The sequence below is a fragment of the Xenopus laevis genome, chromosome 2L (assembly GCF_017654675.1).
Source record: "Xenopus laevis strain J_2021 chromosome 2L, Xenopus_laevis_v10.1, whole genome shotgun sequence".
In the NCBI taxonomy this organism is placed as follows: Eukaryota; Metazoa; Chordata; class Amphibia; order Anura; family Pipidae; genus Xenopus; species Xenopus laevis.
This window is the reverse complement of record NC_054373.1, coordinates 107,518,960-107,540,157: the sequence shown is the minus strand read 5'-3', so window position 1 is coordinate 107,540,157 and position 21,198 is coordinate 107,518,960. Positions and strand designations below refer to the sequence as shown.

The following is a 21,198-nucleotide window of genomic DNA, read 5'->3' as shown; positions in this document are numbered from 1 at the left end:
AATATACAGACATCTTAGAAGGTAGGAGAAGTTGTGTGTTAGTCCAGATACCTAGCTGTATTGTGTGTTTTACATTCCTCCCTTTTCTTAGTACAATTTCTCCTATCTTTGAACCATGATGTTAGTTTTTCATCCTTCTCTGTCTGCGTTTATATGAAAAAGCTGATCCTATCTCGGCGAAACAATGAATTATTTCAGAGGATAAGCAGGGTCCTATTTTGTATGCTTTATGCATGGTTCTATTTACAAAGCATTTCCTGCCCTTACATTGTAGCTTCTATATGAAATGTTTCTAAACCTTGGTGCATGTATGATGCTGGACTCCAACATACTGCAACATACAATGAAGGTTGACGTATGCTGGGAATTGAGAAACACTGGGCTAACACAAGGAGAATGTCTAATCACCTGTCTCTGAGCTGAAGCATAACTAATTGGCCATAGACGCACATACAATATTGTACGAAACTTTGTTTAGTGCGATCTTCAGTGCGTGTATATGGGAGATTAGCTGACTGATATTTGCAGTAGACTTGGATATTGTTCGGCTCATCGATTGTGCAGGTCTAAAAAGGCGCCCCATCATCTTCCACTGTTACTGCTGAATCGTCTGATCACTGACCCCATCTAAAAACAAATTTTTTTAAATGTACTGTTATTGCTGAGTTTTATTAGTCATCTTTCTATTCAGGCCTCTCCTATATATATTCCAATCTCTTATTCAAATCATGTATGGTTGCTAAGGTAATTTGGATTTGCTGTAACTGCAAACTGGAGAGCTGCTGAATAAAAAGCTAAATAACTCAAAAACCACTAATAATAAAAAAAGAAAACCAACTGCAAATTGTTTCAGAATATCACTCTCTACATCATATTAAAAGCTAATTTAAAGATGAACAACCTTTAAGACAATTATCGGAAACATAAAATCAAGTCTGTATTATTGAGAAGAATCATAATACAATGTTTGAGATGTTGTGGCAGGACCTGAATGAAACACGAAAACCTTCCAAATGACAGCAGTTCTGCTGCTAAATCGGCCTAAAATTACTCAACAGTCACCTAAAACACTGATTCTAAATTACAGGTGTTTGGTTGCAATTGCTGCAACCAGTGCATTTTTACATGGGTGATATGGCTGTTGGCTACATTTGTTAAATGTAGTTATAATTTAAAAACAGTTTTTTGTGTTTAAGCGGGTTCCGTTTGTCTCATATTATATGTTCTTTAAAGACCGGAAAATATTCAGTGTGGCAATTATTGGGGAAATCAAAAAGGGGGCAAATTCTATTTCTCATCACTGTAAATGTGTGATTCTTTTAGTGTGTAGTACTGTGTCTTGTGCTTCTTCATCTTTTACCAAACCATTCAGTAATTATTTTGACGGAGTGGCTCACATTCTAACACTGAGCAAATTTGCAGCAGTGCAGTAACCCACATTTATCCGTTAGCAATTGGCTTTGATCAGTCTGTTGCAGATAGCTTGCTGAAACGAAATTCTCTGGGTGCTTTGGATTACTGCGCTAAAGCAAATGTGCCTAGGATTTATAAATGAGTATTAGGTTTTTCAGTCTGTCAAATTCTACCCCATTTATCTCTTTCAGAAGCAAATTTGAATCCGAGAACTTCAATCTTAGAATTTAAACTGCAGAAAAGTGCACCTAAAACAACAATCACAACCTATTTATTTGTGTGGAGTTATATATAACAAAGATATCATGGAGCTGTAGTCCAATCTGCTTTTTTTGCTGGTTGAATTCACAGTGGTCCATAAATCTGCAGTGTAAATGTAAGTTTAAAATGATTCCACCAATAGCCTAATTTTAACTTTTGTCTTTATTTACAGCTTCTACATCAAGCTTAAAACTTGAATTGGACAGAGTAAAAGCAGAGAGGGAGCAGGTAAGACTCATTCATGTCTCAATATTAGGGTTGATTGAGGCAGGAGCAGGATTGAGATAAGATAATTGTTATATAATATGGCTGTCTGTAATGTGTGTTGCTAATATGAATGCGAATTATGCCATATTTATAAACTCATTGTACCTATTTTCCTGATTCAGAAAGTAAACAGTGAGAACAGAATACATAGAATATTCCTTCTGAGTACTTTTCCTGATTCTAAATATTAGTGGGAGAAACCAGGTAAACACACAAATGTTGCCCCGACAGCAATAGTAACTCTTTTATTCTATGAGTCTTAGACTTTTGTGTGTGTGTCTCTTCCTCTGTTATGGAAAGTAGATTGTAAATGAAAACATTTCCCATATACAACATAATGAAGCAGACTACAATGGGGTTTTATAAATATGCAGACTCGTTCACATCTTTTAGCCATTAGATATTTTGTTACAGCTAAATATGTATCTGGGAGGTATAAACACAGGGTTTATATTAAAGCATAAGGCATATATTTCACCCATCAAAACATACACTAAACAAGGGCAGTAGCTGAATGAGGCAGTTATGCTCTAGTTTATGGCCACATGGTTAGATGTAATGCACTTTTCCCAAAAACAAATGATCTGTTTTACTTATGCAGTTAGAGACCAGCCTACAGGAAAAGACTCAGGAGCTGCAGAACCTACAGACTTTAAAAGACTCTTTGGGAGATCAGTTGAAAAAGGAGACTGGAAGCAAGGTAATGATCATAGTGGTGTGACCCAAACAAAAATGGTATCTTCAGTTAAAGGGAAAGTACCACAAAATATATGTACACGTCAATTCAAATATAAAATTTAGAAAGTTGTGTTAAAAAAACACAACACTTTTATTCAGACGGTTTGGTCTATCTGTTACATGAAGTTCTAAAACTGTTCATACAGATGTGTATATACGTATAATAATAATTCTCGTTGGAGGAGATGTGAGTTTGAAAAAGGCTTTGTAAAAAGTGGTCGGTGCTTTTTTCCCACAGAATTTTACAGACATCCTTTGCCGCATGAGATTCTTTCATTGACTTGAATGGGTTATGTTTTTATGCTCTATGTTTTGGCCAATGCCTGGTGTACACTAAATAACCTCAATAAATAAATATGGCTCCTTTTTTTGGCTAGTGTATATATAAAATATATATCTGCAGTTGCAAGGATGGTGATATTTACAATTTTGAAAAAATATTTTACACCAACTTTTACAGTACGTCTATATAAATGTGGCTTTAAGTACAATAGTGAAATAAGTTTTTGATTGTGAATTGTGCATGTGTTTGTTAGTTAGTGGTCAGGCTGGAGTTTAGAGGCACAGACACAAAAATAAATCAAAATTAATAATGGGGGACTGAATCCATCCCCTTTATATTGCTGCATACTTATTCAGGAGCCATTATTTCCATATACACATACAACAAGAGGAATATCTAACACATGTCAATTCCAAATGCTATTTTCCCTTAGGCAAGCCTTGAGCAGTTGGTGTTTGAAGAGAAAAACAAGGCCCAGCGACTACAGACGGAGCTAGATGTTAGTGAGCAAGTGCAGAGGGACTTTGTAAAGTTGTCACAAACGCTACAGGTATGGGATTTCATTGCTGAACAGAGTGTATGTTAGTGTCAGAATGTCCAAATTCTACATGAAGAGATGCATAGTATGCGAAACAGTCTATTTCCACAAGCCATCAGGTATCTCAAATCCCAAGGACTGAACTGAATATATTCATAAGGAACTGAAATGTCCACTTTGCCCAGCATGACCGTGTACTAGAGTTGTTGTATCGCACCGGGGGGTTCTGGAGGAACGTCATTTCGTTTCTACTATGTACTTTATTTACTGTATATGGCTGAAATGACAATAAAATCCACTTGACTTGACATAGGAACCCAAGCTCTCATAGTTATCTCATGGTTACATAGCAATAGGGACATAGAGGATCTATTTGCATACCTTATGCCTAAAGAAGGTTTTTTATTATTATTTTATGACTGGCTATCCCACTTCACCTTCTGTGTTTGGTTTCTCTGTGATGCAGCAGTGATGGTAACTGGATTGGTATTGGCTTGCTTTTAAAGAGGTGTGACAGTAAATGCTTGCTGTTAATTGGCATATGTGGGTTATTCAATCTAGTATGAACTATTATTATTACATTACTCCCTTAGAGATTTTGCCACTTACATAGTGCCTCAGGGAAACCTACTGCTTTGAACAGTATGAGAAATATTTATATACCAGTATGAGGATCATGTTTCCTTCCTGGCATTTACAACAGCAAGTACAGTTATTACTAGCGATGCACAGAATCCATCACTTATTGATTTGGCTTGCTATAACACAGACATTTTGCTTTTTAAAGTGCCAGCATTTGGTTTTCTTTCACAGTTACTGGGTGTCGTGAAAAGTCACAAGACCAATATTTATGCACAAATGAACTAATATGCTTACTTAAACAGTGGGTACATGATAACCTTTCCTTTACATGTATTTTGTGATATTCTAGTATGCCTTTTTTCCAATTATCTGATCAATTAATAACTTTCTTATAACCAGATTTTAATTGCAGTATACAGTCAAGCTAATTTCTAAACTAGAATGTTACACAGAGTGTTGCATCATCCTCTGTATGTGGCACTGCCTACATTTAACAGCATTGAATACAGGAGGGAGGGCTGGACTGGCAATCGGAAGATTCCCGCAAAAGCCAGAGGTGCTGCTGTAGGATTTCATAGCCACTATTAGTGATGTTCGGGTTGAGAAAACCCTGACCCAGGCCTGCCTTCCCCCCTCCATTTATAGACCTGCGCCTTCCTACTGATGATGTCGCAAAAGGGGCAGAGTGGGGCAGGTGCAAGTCTATAAAACGGGAAGTCGGAAGTCTAAGGTCGACCTGCAAGAGGAGCAGAGAGGTCAGCCCGAACCTGTCCGACCTGTGGGTAAACCCACGGGTATCAGGCACATCACTAGGCACTATTTATTGGGCTGATGGGGGGATGCTGTTAAGGCCTCTGTGTAATTGAAATGCCAGCAACAAAGTGATAGTGGGAGCACTTACCGGTACACAGCCAAGCTTCTGCGTGCTGCAAAGTCCAGACCGCTATCCCAAACTGCAATCCAGGGCAAAATCAATGAAGAGCAACGGAGCACCGCAGAGCCAGAATAATATGTTAAAAAATTCAAAATTTATTCTAAATCCATTAAAAATGAAAGCAGCATCTCTCCTGTGGGGCTTCCCGCTTAACGCGTTTCGTGACTCACCGTCACTTCGTCAGAAGTTTCTGATGAAGTGGCAGCGAATCACGAAACGCGTTAAGTGGGCAGCCCCACAGGAGAGATGCTGCTTTCATTTTTAATGGATTTATAATTGAAATGCCAGGGCCTATTATAAATCCCAGTCTGGGCCTGCAGATGGGGCAGGACATGTGAGACATATGGCATGCTTATAGCTTGAAAATTGCAGGGATTTTAAACTGCTAGAGCCCTCTCTGCCTACTTATGGCAGATGTTAAGTACAAAGCTCCCTTGTGGTTTTTGGAAATGCGGTCCGTGCCTGCTCAAGGACTTAGATGCACTTCTTTGTTTTAACAGGCTGCAATTTTGCAAATAGAGCCAAGTTCTTGATCCATCAGCTGTAGTTATCCACAATAGGAACAGAGTTCTGTTAGTAACACAGTGCAGCACAGTAACTACGGTTGATCTTCTGTTTTCAGCTGGTATGACGCAATTCTAAATGGGAAGAGAAGTGCAGTTGCATGATTCTCATTGGGGCTTTCCCTGCACACCGATAAAGGTTATGGTGTGTATGCTAGCTAGTGTGGGGCAATTGTTGGCAGCCAGGCAATTATAGATTTAAGGGAACAGTTCAGTATAAATATAAAAACTAAGTAAGTAGATCAGCTCTGATTCAAAAGCAAACAGTTATGACCCATGCGCCCCCCCCCCCTCAAGTCACTGATTGGTTACTGCCTGGTAACCAATCAATGGAAACCATTGAAGCTGCAAAGCAGAATTTAGTGTTCTTAGACATCCAATCACTCCAGCCTTTATACATTATATTAGAATTCTTTTTATTTTGCCCAGCCTATTTACTTAATTTTTATTTTTACACTGAACAATTCCTTTAAGCATTACAGGCAGCATGAACCATACACACACTGCCTGTCTCCATGGGATTAATGAGCTCCCACTTTTTATTGCTGGCTGCAGGTAGGAATTGCTAAGCTATCATTATTATTATCCTTTATTATATAGCACCAATTTATTTATCCAGCTTGCTGCCAACATGCCACTGCATGTCTCAGGCTTGCTAGACACATATTTTCCCTGCTATGTACTTTCTGCTAGACGTTCCAATTGAATTCAGCCTTTGTGCTCACACTGCTAAAACAAAAGTACAATTCACCTTCCGTTAATGAAACCGTTAAGGGACAGAGGCTTTGTTTCAGATTCTTTGCTGTTCATTGAAGGTAAAATATAATCCTTTCATATTTTGTGGTTTCCTCTCAGGTACAGCTGGAGCGAATTAGACAGACTGAATCCCTGGAGGCAATTCGTGCTATCCTGAATGACACAAAACTGACTGACATAAATCAGCTGCCGGAGACATGACCCCTCTTCTTCACCCGAGGACCCGAGGCTCTAACAGAGTTTTTTTTTTTTTTTTTTAAATAAAAAAATAACTCGTCTTTCTAGTAACATTAATTATTATTTAACTCTTTTCTCAAGGCAGAGGATAATGCAAATGTGAATGAAATGGTGACTGGCAACAGCCTGAAAAGCAAATCAGGAGAGATACAGAGAGAGCAAAGGATGAACTTCTGTTGTTCGGAACACTAATGAAACTCATCACTGTGTCTGGATAAATGGAGATGTTTCTGTCATACTAAACCTGTGTATCTGGTCTTTATTTCTGTTTTCAGATTGAAACTTACTAAATATAATCATCCCTACAAATGACAGCAGATCTAGGGCCTTTCTGTGACTGATAAGATTTTTAGATAATCGTCAGCCTTCCTTATTTTTTCAATCATTTCATTGGGTATCACTTGGTTATTTCCCTTGGGGGAACGGAGCCCATATTGTCCATAGTTGAGGTGAATCTGCTGGGCAGTTACGCTCAAGAATTTGTTGACAAAATCTGCTCTGTTTGGCTTAACCATCTCTTAATCATGGCGTAGTCAAATACTCCTTTAATTGCACTGTAAAATAACCTTTTCTTTTTACTAACACATCCTAACCTGCTTGCTTTAATATACTGCTGGTCAACTGTCAACTTGTGTGTATGGATAACAGCTACGTCGGTCTCCATCAGAAATGGGGTTTATTATCTTGTAAAGCAAAGGGACTTCTCTGTGTTGAAAAACTTATATTTATAACCAGATATTACTCTGTAAAGCAATATTGTTGTGTTTAAAATCAGCTGGCCACCGATGGGCATTGTATAAGTGTATTCACTTGTTTATGAACAATTTGGACTCCTGCAATCATATATCAACCCTCCTGCGAATATTCCATTCTGTTTAGCTTAATTTCACAGGGCAAGTAGCAACTGACCACGTGTTTATCGGTGCCGGATATGAAACTGCAGCAGTGTTTCTGCACAATTCCATTTACTTGTAGTAGTCTATTTGCAGAGAGTGCACCGACCCCTATTTCTGTAGTTCCCAGACTCCCATTTCACCCTCCTGTAAAACAGATCCCCTTGATTTTACATGTTTAAGCCTCATAGAATTTTTGTAAGCATGATACTTTAGAAAGGGATGAATCATATGGAAAATTGGAGAATACTTGGTATTAATGTGCTTGTTAGTGTCTGCTTCAAGAAATACAGATTGGATTTGTTATCCAGAATGCTTGGGACCTGGAGTTTTCCATATAACGGATCTCCCTGTTATAAGGATCTTTATACCTTAAGTCTACTAGAAAATAATGTAAACATTAAATAACCCCAATAGGTTGGTTTGGCTTCCATTAAGGATTAATTATATCTTAGTTTGGATCAAGTACAAGGTACTGTTTTGTTATTACTGAGAAAAAGGAAATCATTTTTAAAGGGGAACAATCACAAAAATAAAAATGTAAGCTTCATTAGACTGAAATAAGAAGCTTTATAAATATAATCAATTTAAAAAGTATGTATGGTTTCTGAAATAATCACGTTTATCTTCACTATCCCCCTATTGGCATCTGTTTCTCTTCATTCTGTCTTCTTGAATGAGCTCTAATACATCTGCTAGGAAAGGAAGCCCCCTATAAGATATATTGGATCTAACTGTCAATGACTATCTGACACCCAACTGCTGCATGAAGAAAAAATGGAGAGAAACAGATGCTGAGAGAGGGATAGTGAAGATAAACTTGATTATTTCAAAAACAATGCAAAATCTTTAATTGATTGTATTTACAAAGTTTCTTATTTCCATATGCTGAAGCATATATTACATTTTAATTTTTGCTATAGTTCCCCTTAACAAAATTTGATTATTTCGATAAAATGGGGTCTAAAGGAGGTGGCCTTTCCGTAATTGTAATTTGAAGCTTACTGGATAACTGGTTTCTGGATACCGCAATGAACAGGTCCTTGTCCAAAAGGACTTCTGAAACTGCCTCCTAGATTTTCACATGCTGCTTGTTGCTATAAATGGTCCTGTGAGCTACCAACTTGGTCTGGAGAGGCCAACTTGACATTTAGGGGTATATTTATTAAAGAGTGAAGTTAGAGATCGCCACAATCCTCTAGAGTGAAATTCCACAACTCTCCATTCATTTCTATGGGATTCTTAAAAGAGTATTTGTCAATGGTAAAAGTGAAAGTTCATCCTTTTTGATAAATACGCCTTTCAAAATCCCATAGAAATGAATGGAGTGGCGGAATTTCACTCTAGAGGACTGTGGTGATCTCTGCCTTCACTCATTGATAAATATACCCCCTTAGAATGGGATTACATATGTATAGCTTCACAGATTGAGACTTTTTTTTTATTTTTTTATATATATATATATATATATATATATATATATATATATATATATATATATATATATATATATATATATATATATATATATATATACCTACTATTAAACGTCGATTATAAACTGTCTGTAACACAAAATATACAAGAAATAGATTTAATATAGATTGTGAAAGGTACATTTGCATGTACAGCTAAAACAATATCTAGTGCAAGGACCCAGACCAATGAAAGTGCACGTTTGCCTCCTTGCTACATGCTAAATGTTGCCCCTATTTCTTTCTAGGACTTCAATACTGTATTATCCTTTATGTAGCACATTACCTATGTATAAAACATTCATCAGATTAATATACAGAATAAAAAAAAATCAAGTTTCATTAAGTGTTCCTTTTAAGTGCTGGAGGGAAATGGAATAAACAGTAGCTTTATGCGTGTCCAACCCCTCTCACACAGAGTGAAATGGTATTATTTTATACTGTGTTTAAAAAGTGTTTTTCAGCATGTTTGCTAACCTATTTCATTGACTTCTACCAATAAATGACAACTACTATATTAAGACCTTCAATTTTTCAATAACATTATGTGGTATGCTCTTTCCTGTTAGTCAGTAGTCTTTCCTGGATACCAGAACATTTTCACTCAAACATTTTAACAACCAGAACTTAAACAAACTGAAAGGGTAAACCATATTCCAGCCACCGAAGCCATTGATGTTCTGTGTGAATGTGAGTATTGGGTTCGGTTAGTCAGAATTCTAATATAATCCTTTTGTAAACTGTACTGAAGATGTGTCTGTAAAGAAAGTGTTGATTAAAAAGCTGCTGCTGAGTCTATTTTCATTTGTTCTGTCTTCCGTGAAATGAGTTTGTGAGTGACTCGGTCCAGTTATGGTTCCTCATAACACTGAGGATTAATAAAGGGGAATGTTTGTATTCACAGAACACTGTGGTGCATTTTGAGTTTCATAAGAAGAGACCTTTAGATCTTGTCATTCATATACTGATTCCCCAGAAACCAAGCAAACACTGTCATCACACCACATTACACATTTGATTGGCCCAATTAGGTGTTTATCATTTGTACAGTTTTACTACATATATTTAGTAAGATTAACAACCCCAATTCCAACTGTTCAGTAGATGAAATGTAGAATGTTATTTCCCTGGAGAAAGTAAGGGCAAGTACACATGCTTATCTTGCCTACAAAGGGTGTAGGCATCTTAAAGGAACAGTTCAGTGTAAAAATAGAAACTGGGTAGATAGATACACTGTGCAAAATAAAACATGTTTCTAATATAGTTGGTAACCAAAAAATGTAATGTATAAATGCTGGAGTGACTGGATGTGTAACATAATAGCCAGAACACTACTTACTGCTTTTTAGCTCTCTAATTCCGAGTTAGTCATCAACCTTAAGGGGGGCCACATGGGACATAACTGTTCAATAAGTTTGCCATTGAGCCTTAGAATTCAGCTCAGTTTCAAAAGCAACAGTTATGGCCCATGTGGCCCCCCCCTTAAAGGGGTTGTTCACCTTCATATAACATTCAAAATTGTAACAGTTCATGTAAAAATAAGCTTTGCCATATAAATGTTTAACAAAAAATGTGCAGTTGATGAGATATTCACCTCAGTTGTATCCCTTTGCAGATGGGGCCCTTTAATCATGGGCCCCCTATTGTGGGGTCGCCGACCCCCAAAAACGCTACAGTGACTGTTGTACTGTTGTGACTTATTTAACATCATACACAGTCCTGGTAGAAGCAGGAAGTGCATACGTGCAGTAGTTTCTGAAGCTTAACTCTGATTGGCTGATTCTCCTGTCAGTCTGCTTCTCATCCCTAGTCAGTGTGGTTAATTTGCATACACACTGCTCTGTAGGACAGGGCTGGGCCAGCGTGTGAGGAGAGGAGAATTATTCTGGTGGGACTTGGTGTGGCAGTATGTATGCACAGAGAAGTTTCTTATGTGAAGGGGCTGACTTGAAGGAGGTGAATGTTTAGCTCTGTGTGTGTGTTGGGAGGACAATGTGTTATATTCACAGGGGGGAAGAGGAGGGTGCGGGGGGCACAGGCTTGTGTGGGGTTGACGGAGGGAGGAGGGAGCTGCTTTGTGAAGGGACAAGTGATCTGTGACTGATCCACACAGAGGGAGGAGGGGTAAATGGAGTGTCTGTGTGAGGGAAAGTAAAGTCAGTGCTGGGTGGAAGGTCTGTCACTTGTGGCGACATGTGAGGAGGGAGAACTCTGACTTTTGTGTGTGTGGAGGGTGGCTGTGTTATAATGGGGTTTGTGAGGAGGAGAAAATGTAATTTTTGTACTTGGGGAGTTCTGGTGAATAGTCTCATGTGGAGGGAGAGCTCAGTCACTTTCAGGCAGGGCTCAGCTGTCATTTTTCAGTGTTTGGGGGTAAGTTATAAGTGGACAGGCTCCATTTTCTAGAGGGGAATAAGTCTTGAGAGTCTTGAGTAAATGTTCTGCACAATAAGCTGTACCAATAAATGAGAAATACAAGCACATCACCTTAGCAGAGTGTTCTTATTTTGTCTGTATTCTATACTCAAATGATTCTGCACTTTAACTTTCCAGACACAACTCTGCCTGTGTCACATACATTACATTTTAGCAGTATTTGCTGAAGTAAGAGGATTTATTTTATTAATTACTCTATAATCATTATACCAGACAGCCCTGGGATTTATTATTAACCTTCAACTCCTGTGTACCTGTATCAATAAAGGAAAAAAAAAAAAAAAAATATATATATATATATATATATATATATATATTTGTTTGATTAGAGATTTGGAAAGGACTTTGCAGTGGTATTTTTCACTTTTCACATACAGTAAGGGATTTCTGATAATTGTACAAATATGAGGATATAAAGTAATAATATTAAAAGGCAATAGCAGAAGAACTGCCTGTTAGACAATCGTGAATTTTGCGTGTTTGTCAGATTATTTTAATAGACAGATAATGATCTGTGTGCATCAATGATTGTCCAAGGGGAACTACCTTTGCTTGTACCAGAGAATACCACTTATATGCACACAATGCTGCTAGTACTTAAACTGACATGTTTTCTGTAAGAAATCAGTCACCATAGCCTGTGATATTTTTTTCTCCTTTTAATAAAATTGCTATTTAATCTGATTTATACACAAACGACACATGATACCAGCTACAGGGATTTTTTATGGTTTTGAAAAGTAGGGTAATATTACATATTGGGCAAAAGCAGAATTCCCAGAGTACTGGCACACATGGAGATTTGTTGTGGTACAAGCTACTGTTTTATTACTACAGGTATGGGACCTGTTAGCCAGAATGTTCGGGACATGTGGCTTTCTGGATAACGGATCTTTCCGTAATTAGGATCATCATACCTTAAGTCTACTAGAGAATCATTTCAACATTAAATAAACCCAATAGGCTGGTTCTGCTTCTAATAAGGATTAATTATATCTTAGTAGGGATAAAGTACAAGCTACTGTTTTATTATTACAGAGAAAAAGGGAACCATTTTTAAAAATTGCTGTGATTCATTTGGATTGCTGCAGAATGTATTTTAGGCACGTGGAAGCATTTTTGGCAGGATAGATTTACCACAGGCAACAAATCTCTGTGTTTGGGCTATACTATAATATATACCAAACCAAAAGTATGACTAATTAGAGAACATTCACTCCTAGGGCTCATACACAGGGGTATTATTTTATGCATTTGATGTGCAGGTTTGAGTGTTTCATCAAGATGCCACATGCTGCATTTTCTTTCCCATACTGTCACAGACGCATGTAAGCTCTGAATGCAGGTGGAATGCAACATTCTGTGTTTGGCACTTACATGGGCCTGTGTCAGTACGGGGGCCACGTAAAAGAGTTGTGTGTGTTTCTATCTGTGCTGCACTGGAGTGCAGGTTTACTGCGCTTAAAGAAGAGCCACAAGTTGCTTTTAAAAATGCATATAAATGGCCAAAATGCATTTTTGCAGTTGAAATCACAAAAAATGCCCATAAGTAAGAGCCCTAAGGGACGTTTTTGGGGAGTGTAAGTTAAATCACCCCAAATATATCAAATTACCTTCCAGAGATTGTGATATATGGGCAAATGTTAGCAGCATCATTTGAGTGAGTGGGATTACATATATGATTGGGATTATGCATATGAGTGAGTGGGATTACATGTATGAGTGGGATTATGCATATGAGTAAATGGGAGTACATGTATGATTGGGATTATGCATATGAGTGAGTGGGATTACAGGTATGAGTGGGATTATGCATATGAGTGAGTGGGGTTACATGTAAGCGTTATAAACAAAACTTCTGAGCAAGGTCATCAGATGTGGCTGGATATACATACATAAATAAATGATGATGTAGCTGATAGAAAATGTCCGCCTGGTTGAAGCAGATCTTGCATTCAGGAAAATACTACAGTGCAGACTAACGGAGGGGAAAATACAGAGACAATGATGCATTTTGTGTGGGGAATATGTGCCCAATTTAATGACATGGTAAAGGTTTATAGGGTTTACATGTCCATTAATGTACATGATTATTTGCATAGTAAAAATTTGTTAGATTTGGGATATGCTGGGTCTTTTTACCTAAGTGAGACATTCAAGTAATGCACACAAGATAGCAGCCAATGCAAGGGAGAAATTAACCAATGGCCTTTGAATTTATGTGACTGCTTACAAGTGCACAAGCAACCAATGAATTACAAGGGGAGGGCAGTATCAATGGCCAATAGGAACCAAGTAAGGGCAAAGCCTGAGAGTGGTGATGTAATCATATAGGAAGTGCAGGTTTAAAACAGGCCACTCCCATCCTTCAGAAAACTGATCAGAGAGACAGGAGGACAGATTTAAATGGTATATAAACTAGCTTTTACAATGACCTTTTTACTTTTTTTTTTATGGAAATTGGGGTTTCTAACACAATGAGAGCATTTTTAGTGGTTTCATAAGATTTGGACATTGAAGGTGAACATCCTCTTTAAGTCACTGATTGTCTGGTAACCAATCAGTGGAAACCATGACCAAGTTCTGTTCTGTTAGACATTCAGTCACTCCAGCCTTTTTAACTTACAGTTTTGGCTAACTATTGAAAACATTTTTTATTTTGCACAGCCTATTTACCCAGTTTTTATTTTTACCCTGAACAATTCCTTTAAAAGGCCAGAAACACCATAATGTATAAATGCCCTTCAAGGACCATGAAAGGTAGAATAATGGGGAATGTCATATCGTTAGGCTCCCCTCCAAAAGTGGGGCAGGTATCCATGCCTGGTGCCTTGAGAGAAGGCAAATTCAGTAGATAGGTGGAAATTGATTTGGACCTGTGCTAAAGGTGCTCAATATAGAGATGTTGCCCATTTGATAAATTGTTTTAACCCTTTAACCGCCAAGCACGTACGGCGTACGTGCTGGCGATTCAGGGCTCAGGCTGCTACCTTGTACGTTCTCCTACAGCTGAGTCCTTCTCTCTGCATCGGCGGCTTTTGCCACCTCTGCAGGGTTGACAGCCCTCTGGGCAACCAGGCTGGGGGGCTGTTAAGTCGGATCTGCAAAATGATTGTTGCAGATCCGACTTCAAAGTGGCAAATGCACTGCAAATGGCGCTGCAGCTTCTCACTCACCTCTTCCTTCCTGCACAGCCACCCACACACTTCCTGCTGCGCAGTGACTCTGCAGACACGCTGTCCAGGGACCCTCCATCGATTCCAGCGATTCCCCTGCTACAAAAACGGTAAGCGCACATTTTTTTTACTCACTTACCTGCACTTACACATACTTACAGTACATTTATACACTTACACACACATTTTAGTAAAGATTGGTATTTTTTATTTTAGCACTCTTGGTCCCTTTTATACACGTATTTACACTTATTTACATGAATTTACACGCAACTTTTAGAAGTGCACAAATATGTATACACAAAAACTCACAAACAGGTGTTTGTTTGTTTTTTACTTATTCATTGTACCGTTTGTTTTGCCTAAAAACATGTTATTTTAACAGCGTGACTATTGGATAATCGATTTCGGCCACTAATTACGCTGTCGGATCAATTATTTTGTTATTTCATTGATTTATGCTATTTTTGTGGTTTTATTGCAATTTTATCCCTGCATTATTGTTCCTTATGTATCTTTAGTAGAGTTTTGCTGTTTGGTGCTGTGGTATAGAAAATATATTTTACTTGGTTTGATTCACCATTGATATTCCAAAAAAATATAGTTTTCTGGGGGTCTTTTTACAGTTGGGGCTCTCTTTTCTGCAGCTTAGTTGGCTAGCGTGAAAATTCATATGCATGTTTTTCATTTGGGGTCTGTACACACCACATACTTTGGTAAATCTATGCATATTGGGCATCAAGCTATTCATTAGACCTCTGGCGTCCATATTTAGGGTGATTTTTCTTTGTACGTACAACATTGTGTGCGATAAATCCGGCAAACTGCAACGATTTTAGGCGATTTTCAGAAATGTTGTAAAAACCTCTAGGTTTAGAAAAGCTTCGCAGCTTGGTAGTTTGGTGCAGAAAGACGGCTTTATCTTTGTTGGATTCGTCAGAATGTGTACTTTCCAAAAATATATGGTTTTGGGGGTTTTTTTGCTGTAAAGAGGGTCTTGAGGCACATAATATGAAGTCAAGGGTCTATGTTCACAGAAGGCGAATCGGCAGCGGAGAAAAATCATATGCACTATTTTCATTTGGGGTCCGCACATGCCAGCTGCCTTGGTATATCAATGCATATTGGGCATCAAACTGTTCAGTAGACCCTTGGCATCAGTATTTATGGTGTTTTACAATTGTATGTAAGAAATTGGGAGAGATAAATGCGGCCAATTGCAATATTTTTAGGCAATTATATTATATTATATTTACCCATTTTTGATTCACCAGAATCTGTTCTTTCTAATAATGGGTAGTTTTCTAGGGTAAACCTACTGTTAGCGGAATGTTTCCACTTGCATATTTTGAAAGTTCAGGTTGTCCTGATAAAAACAATATATTGTTTTCCAGGGTAAACTAAAAGACCACCCCAGGAAAGGCCCTTAAAGTGAAAGAGTGCAAAATATCTACAAACTGCTTGGCAGGAGATGTTCGCATCTAGGACAAAACGGCTGGCAAGGAAAGGGTTAAAGGACAAGGAAAGGCAAAAAAATAAAATCCCACTTTTACTTTCTTTAATGAAAAAGAGACTGATCTCCAATATACTTTAATTAAAAAATGTGTACCATTTTTATAAGAAACCTGACTGTATGCAGTGAAATTCTCCCTTCATTTACTACTGTGGATAGGAATTGTCAGACGGTCCCTAACTGCTGAGCAGGGAAACAATCATACTTATGAACAGCAGGGGGAGCCCCCGCCTTACTTAACAGCCATGCAGAATTCAAGCAGCTTTGTTTATGATGATCCCTAAGCTGCCCAGACCATACTGAGCATGTGCAGGGTCAGGCAAAGATGTTTAACAAAGTTACAAGATGACAGCCCCCCGTGGCCAACTTTGAAAGAATAAATCATTTGTTTGATTAGGCTTTGTGGTGCAGTAAGTTCATGCTTATGTTTAGTATACAAAATACAGCATTTCTAGCCTTATTCTATTTTAGACTTTCCTTGTCCTTTAATAGGCCTTACATGTTGAATTTTCCAAAGGTAACGCCATTCTAGTCTTAAGGTGGCCATACACGGAGATATTCGCTCGTTTGGCAATGTCTCTCTCCGATATGCCCACCTAAGGCCCAACGGTCGGATCCTAACGATGGCTAACGGGCGGTCGGATTGCGGGACCGCATCAATGAAAAAATGCGGCCGCGATCCGACAGTATTTATAGTATCGTTCGATCGATATCTGATATCGATCGGGGAAGCCCGTCGGATGGCCCCATACACGGGCCAATAAGCTTCCGACTTGGTCTGTCGGCAGCTTTTATCGGCCCGTGTATGGCCACCTTTAGACATTCACTGCATCTAGAGAGGCTATGACCTGGCTTTAAGTGTTTTTTTTGGCTGTACAAATGTTTCTATTGGTAGACCTATCCACCACTGTGGAGAGCTCAATACCTGAGGGAAACCCACCTTTATTATGGTGTCTGGTGTTGTACTGGAGGACTCACGCCTGCCACGGGGTCATATCCATATGCAAAAGAGAATTACCATCAGCAGAGTGTGTAAAGTGTAGTGGTTCAAATCAGTGATATATAAATGCCCATATGTCGTTGTTTCACCACTGTAAATGAACTGCAGATCTATCAAAATATGAGTTTAGTTCTTAATAAATAAAAACTCACCCATGTTCTATTCATCCCTATGGGATTTTTAAAACCATATTTATCAAATGGTGAGTTCTAACTTTCATCCAATGATAAATGCAATTGTAAAACTCCCATAGCAATGAATTGAATGTGGGTGAGGTTTTAGTTATCAAGATCTAAACTCAAATCTGCCCCTTATTTGTTCAACATCAATAATATACAATAGGACCCACTCTATATAGCATACTCGGCACATTTTTATATGCAGTATCTTGTCAGCACTAGGTGATCTATGCAGATCTCAGAAACCTAGAAAATAAACATGTTTATTGTCTAGTGTACCAAGATCTGCATTAAAGGATAAGTAAACATTTAAAATAAGTGAATGTAAAATTGATGAGGGGGCTATACTAAGCACTTTACATTCTAAGCATTGTACATTCATTAATTATTTTGTTTTTCTTCCAACATATTAAAGGGATCCTGTCATCGGAAAACATGTTTTTTTCAAAATGCGTCAGTTAATAGTGCTACTCCAGCAGAATTCTGCACTGAAATTTATTTCTCAAAAGAGCAAACAGATTTTTTTATATTCAATTTTGAAATCTGACATGGGGCTAGCCATTTTGTCAATTTCCCAGCTGCCCCTGGTCATGTGACTTGTGCCTGCACTTTAGGAAAGAAATGCTTTCTGGCAGGCTGCTGTTTTTCCTTCTCAATGTAACTGAATGTGTCTCAGTGAGACATGGGTTTTTACTATTGAGTGCTGTTCTTAGATCTACCAGGCAGCTGTTATCTAGCTGTTATCTGGTTACCTTCCCATTGTTCTGCTGTTAGGCTGCTGGGGGGGGGAGGGATGGGCGTGATATCACTCCAACTTGCAGTACAGCAGTAAAGAGTGACTGAAGTTTATCAGAGCACAAGTCACATGACTTGGGGCAGCTGGGAAATTGACAATATGTCTAGCCCCATGTCAGATTTCAAAATTGAATATAAAAAAATCTGTTTGCTCTTTTGAGAAATGGATTTCAGTGCAGAATTCTGCAAAAGTATCAAAAGTATAAGCGCAGTCGACTCATACGAGGTGAGATGAGAGCTCTATCTCTCAGTCTAGTAGTTCCACTCTGGTCACGTGGTACAAACAATTCAACGAGGTTAAAGGCGCAATCACTGGCTCAATGGTAGGTATAGAGATTACCAATACAGGTAAAATAAAATCCAGATTTATTAGTTCATTTAAATACCGTACATTAGAAATTACCTGGTGTTTTTAAAGTGTGTATAAATATGTTGTCAGCAGGGGGCGCTTTTGGCTTCTGATGAAGTGACCGTTATAGTCACGAAACGCGTATAGCCATGCACTCCCCTGCTCTATTTCATCCATTTTTGAGTTTTCTAATTTTATTTTAAATTAACTAATTAGGGATGCACCGAATCCACTATTTATTTCCACCCGAATCCTTCTCTAAAGATTCGGCCGAATACCGAACCCGAATTTGCATATGTAAATTAGGGGTGAGAAAAGGAAAACATTTTTTACTTCCTTATTTTGTGATAAAAAGTAACACGATTTCCCTTCCCGTCCCTAATTTGCATATGCAGATTGGGATTCGGTTCGGCCGGGCAGAAGGATTCGGCCGAATCCAAATCCTGCGGAAAAAGGCCAAATCCTGGCCGTATCCCGGATTCGGTGCATCCCTAGAACTAATAAATCTGGATTTTATTTTACCTGTATTGGTAATCTCTATCCCTACCATTGAGCCAGTGATTGCGCCTTTAACCTCATTGAATTGTTTGCACCAAGTAGTCAAAGGCTGCTCTGATGTTCTTCTGTTGCCTTATTTTGTATCTTTTTGGGAATACATTTATTTTGCACCACTACAATTTTACACAGTATGTTCTTTTGTATATTGGTAGACCTGTTTAGCATGAAGCCTGTTTAACCCTTTAAGTGCCAGCAGAATATCACATATCATTTGCACGAAATGCTCCCTTTAGTTTACCTAGGAAAACTATACATTGGTTTTTTTTTTCAGGAGAACCTGAGCTTTCTAAATCTGCCTGCGTTTTCATGTATTTCCACCTCTGCAAAAAGATTTATAGTGCTAAATGCGAAAAAAATTTAAAAAATTCCTATTTTTCACAATATATGAATTTATACAAAAAAAAAAAATACTTCATTTTACGCATGAAAATCCAACTGATTTAAAAAGCCTCATGTCTCTCGAACATGCAAAAACTCCCTGCAGTATATTACTGAATTTTGAAAGCATGAAGGCAGAAAACAGCATACTTTATATTCAAAAATCCTTAAACAGTAGGTTTACCCCAGAAAACCATATATTTTTGTAAAGCACACATTCTACCAAATCTAAAATGGGTATTCATGCCATTCTGCTCCAAACTACTGAGTCACAAGCCGTACCCATATTTGTCGGTTTTAGTAAAATATCTGAAAATTGCCTGAAAGCTTCAACTTTCCAGCATCATTTCGCCTATGTATCATTACATACCAAGAAAAGCACCCTAAATATGATCGCCAGATATGTGTATTATGTGCCACAAGACCCCCTAACAGTATGGAGACCCTAGAAAACCATATACTTTCTGAAAGTACACATTTTGACATATCCAATTTGAAGTTTCTACTGCAAGCTGCCAAACTGTAAAAGCTATGCTGAACATAGTGGGTTTTTTTTTTTTGTTTGTTTGTTTTCAAATTTCTGAAATTCGTCCCAAAGCTTGCATTTTAGCCCATTATATGCCGCACATTTGTAACGTATCAGCATAAAACTTCCCAAATATGAATGCCGGGGATCTACTGAACACTTTGATGTTTTTACATGGGCAAAACGAAATAACACAGAACAGTGTGAAATGCAAATAAATTACTAAAACCACAAAAATCAATGCTTTTTTTTTTCCCCCAGACTAGTGTAATCGGCCGGCACAGTTTGAATATTTTAGCTTGGCCAGATAGGTTTTACAGACAGAAACAAGTGAACAACACATGTGCAGAGCTGAAAATGCAATAAAATGGCTAATCATTCAATGAACGTGGCACCAAAAAGGGTCCCAAGCAGAAGATCACCGACTTCCATCATCATCTGGCGAAGGGGGGAGGCAGCGATGGGCAGTCCTACAGCAGGACACGTAGGAAACACGTGTCTACTGCTGCCTTGGGGCTCCTGGGTGATTGCACCCCAGGGGCCACAAGATCCACCGCTTTGCTCATTGTCTAGGAGCGGGGGATCGAGAGGCTCTAGAAGCCGATCCTCCGCACGCAAACTCGGAAGTGCAGAAGATCGTAGAATCTATGTTCTGTGGCACTTCGGTACTTTTATCCACACTTAAAGGGGTTAATAAAACATATAAGTACTACAATGTATAATTGTAAAGTCATATGTATGTCAAGTCATATTATGCTTCCACTGATTAGCTGTGGCTATATTGCTTTGATGTATAATAGGTGGCACATGTGCAATATAATAGAAGAGGCAGGGAAGCCATGTTTCGTTTGCGAATAGTACTGTCCATCATAACTGCTGCCAGAGTGTCTGCAAAAATGACATCACTTCTTGTTATGCTCTGTCTCCCTGTTAACCTGTTCTTTGTGGCTAATTAAGGTACTGCTATAAAGGGTGCTTGGGGCTTAAGGGCAGGACTCCGCGGACGATTCCGCCGTGACCTAACAATCTAAGGGCTCTTACAGACAAGCGTTTTTACCTGCGCTCCCCTGCGTTCCGTTTTTCTGCGTTCAGCCGCAGGGGAGCGCAGGAATAGACGCATTACATTTTTTCCAATGGGTCTGTACTCACACAGGCGCGTGTAGGTGCTGAACGCAGGAAAAATGCAGCATGTTGCGTCTCAACCTGCGTTTGGCGCCTACACACGCCTGTGTGATTACAGCCCCATTGGAAAAAATGTAATGCTTCTATTCCTGCGCTCCCCTGCGGCTGAACGCAGAAAAAAGGAATGCAGGGGAGCGCAGAAAAAAGGAATGCAGGGGAGCGCAGG

The 21,198-nt window shown here is 38.6% G+C and overlaps 1 protein-coding gene across 2 annotated transcripts in view; it reads left to right on the top strand.

The window, feature by feature from the left end:
- The window catches only part of rabep1.L (rabaptin, RAB GTPase binding effector protein 1 L homeolog), a 42,118-nt gene extending 35,308 nt beyond the window's left edge, over positions 1-6,810 (top strand). The window contains exons 15-19 of one of the 2 annotated variants that reach the window (XM_018247009.2): positions 10-21; positions 1,847-1,902; positions 2,543-2,641; positions 3,396-3,512; positions 6,435-6,810. In XM_018247009.2, the coding sequence (XP_018102498.1) occupies positions 10-21; positions 1,847-1,902; positions 2,543-2,641; positions 3,396-3,512; positions 6,435-6,536 (386 nt within the window). In that variant the 3' untranslated portion in view covers positions 6,537-6,810. The remainder of the gene's footprint in view (positions 1-9; positions 22-1,846; positions 1,903-2,542; positions 2,642-3,395; positions 3,513-6,434) is intronic. The other variant, XM_018247010.2, reaches the window with a different exon arrangement.
- The last annotated feature ends 14,388 nt before the right edge of the window (positions 6,811-21,198 follow it).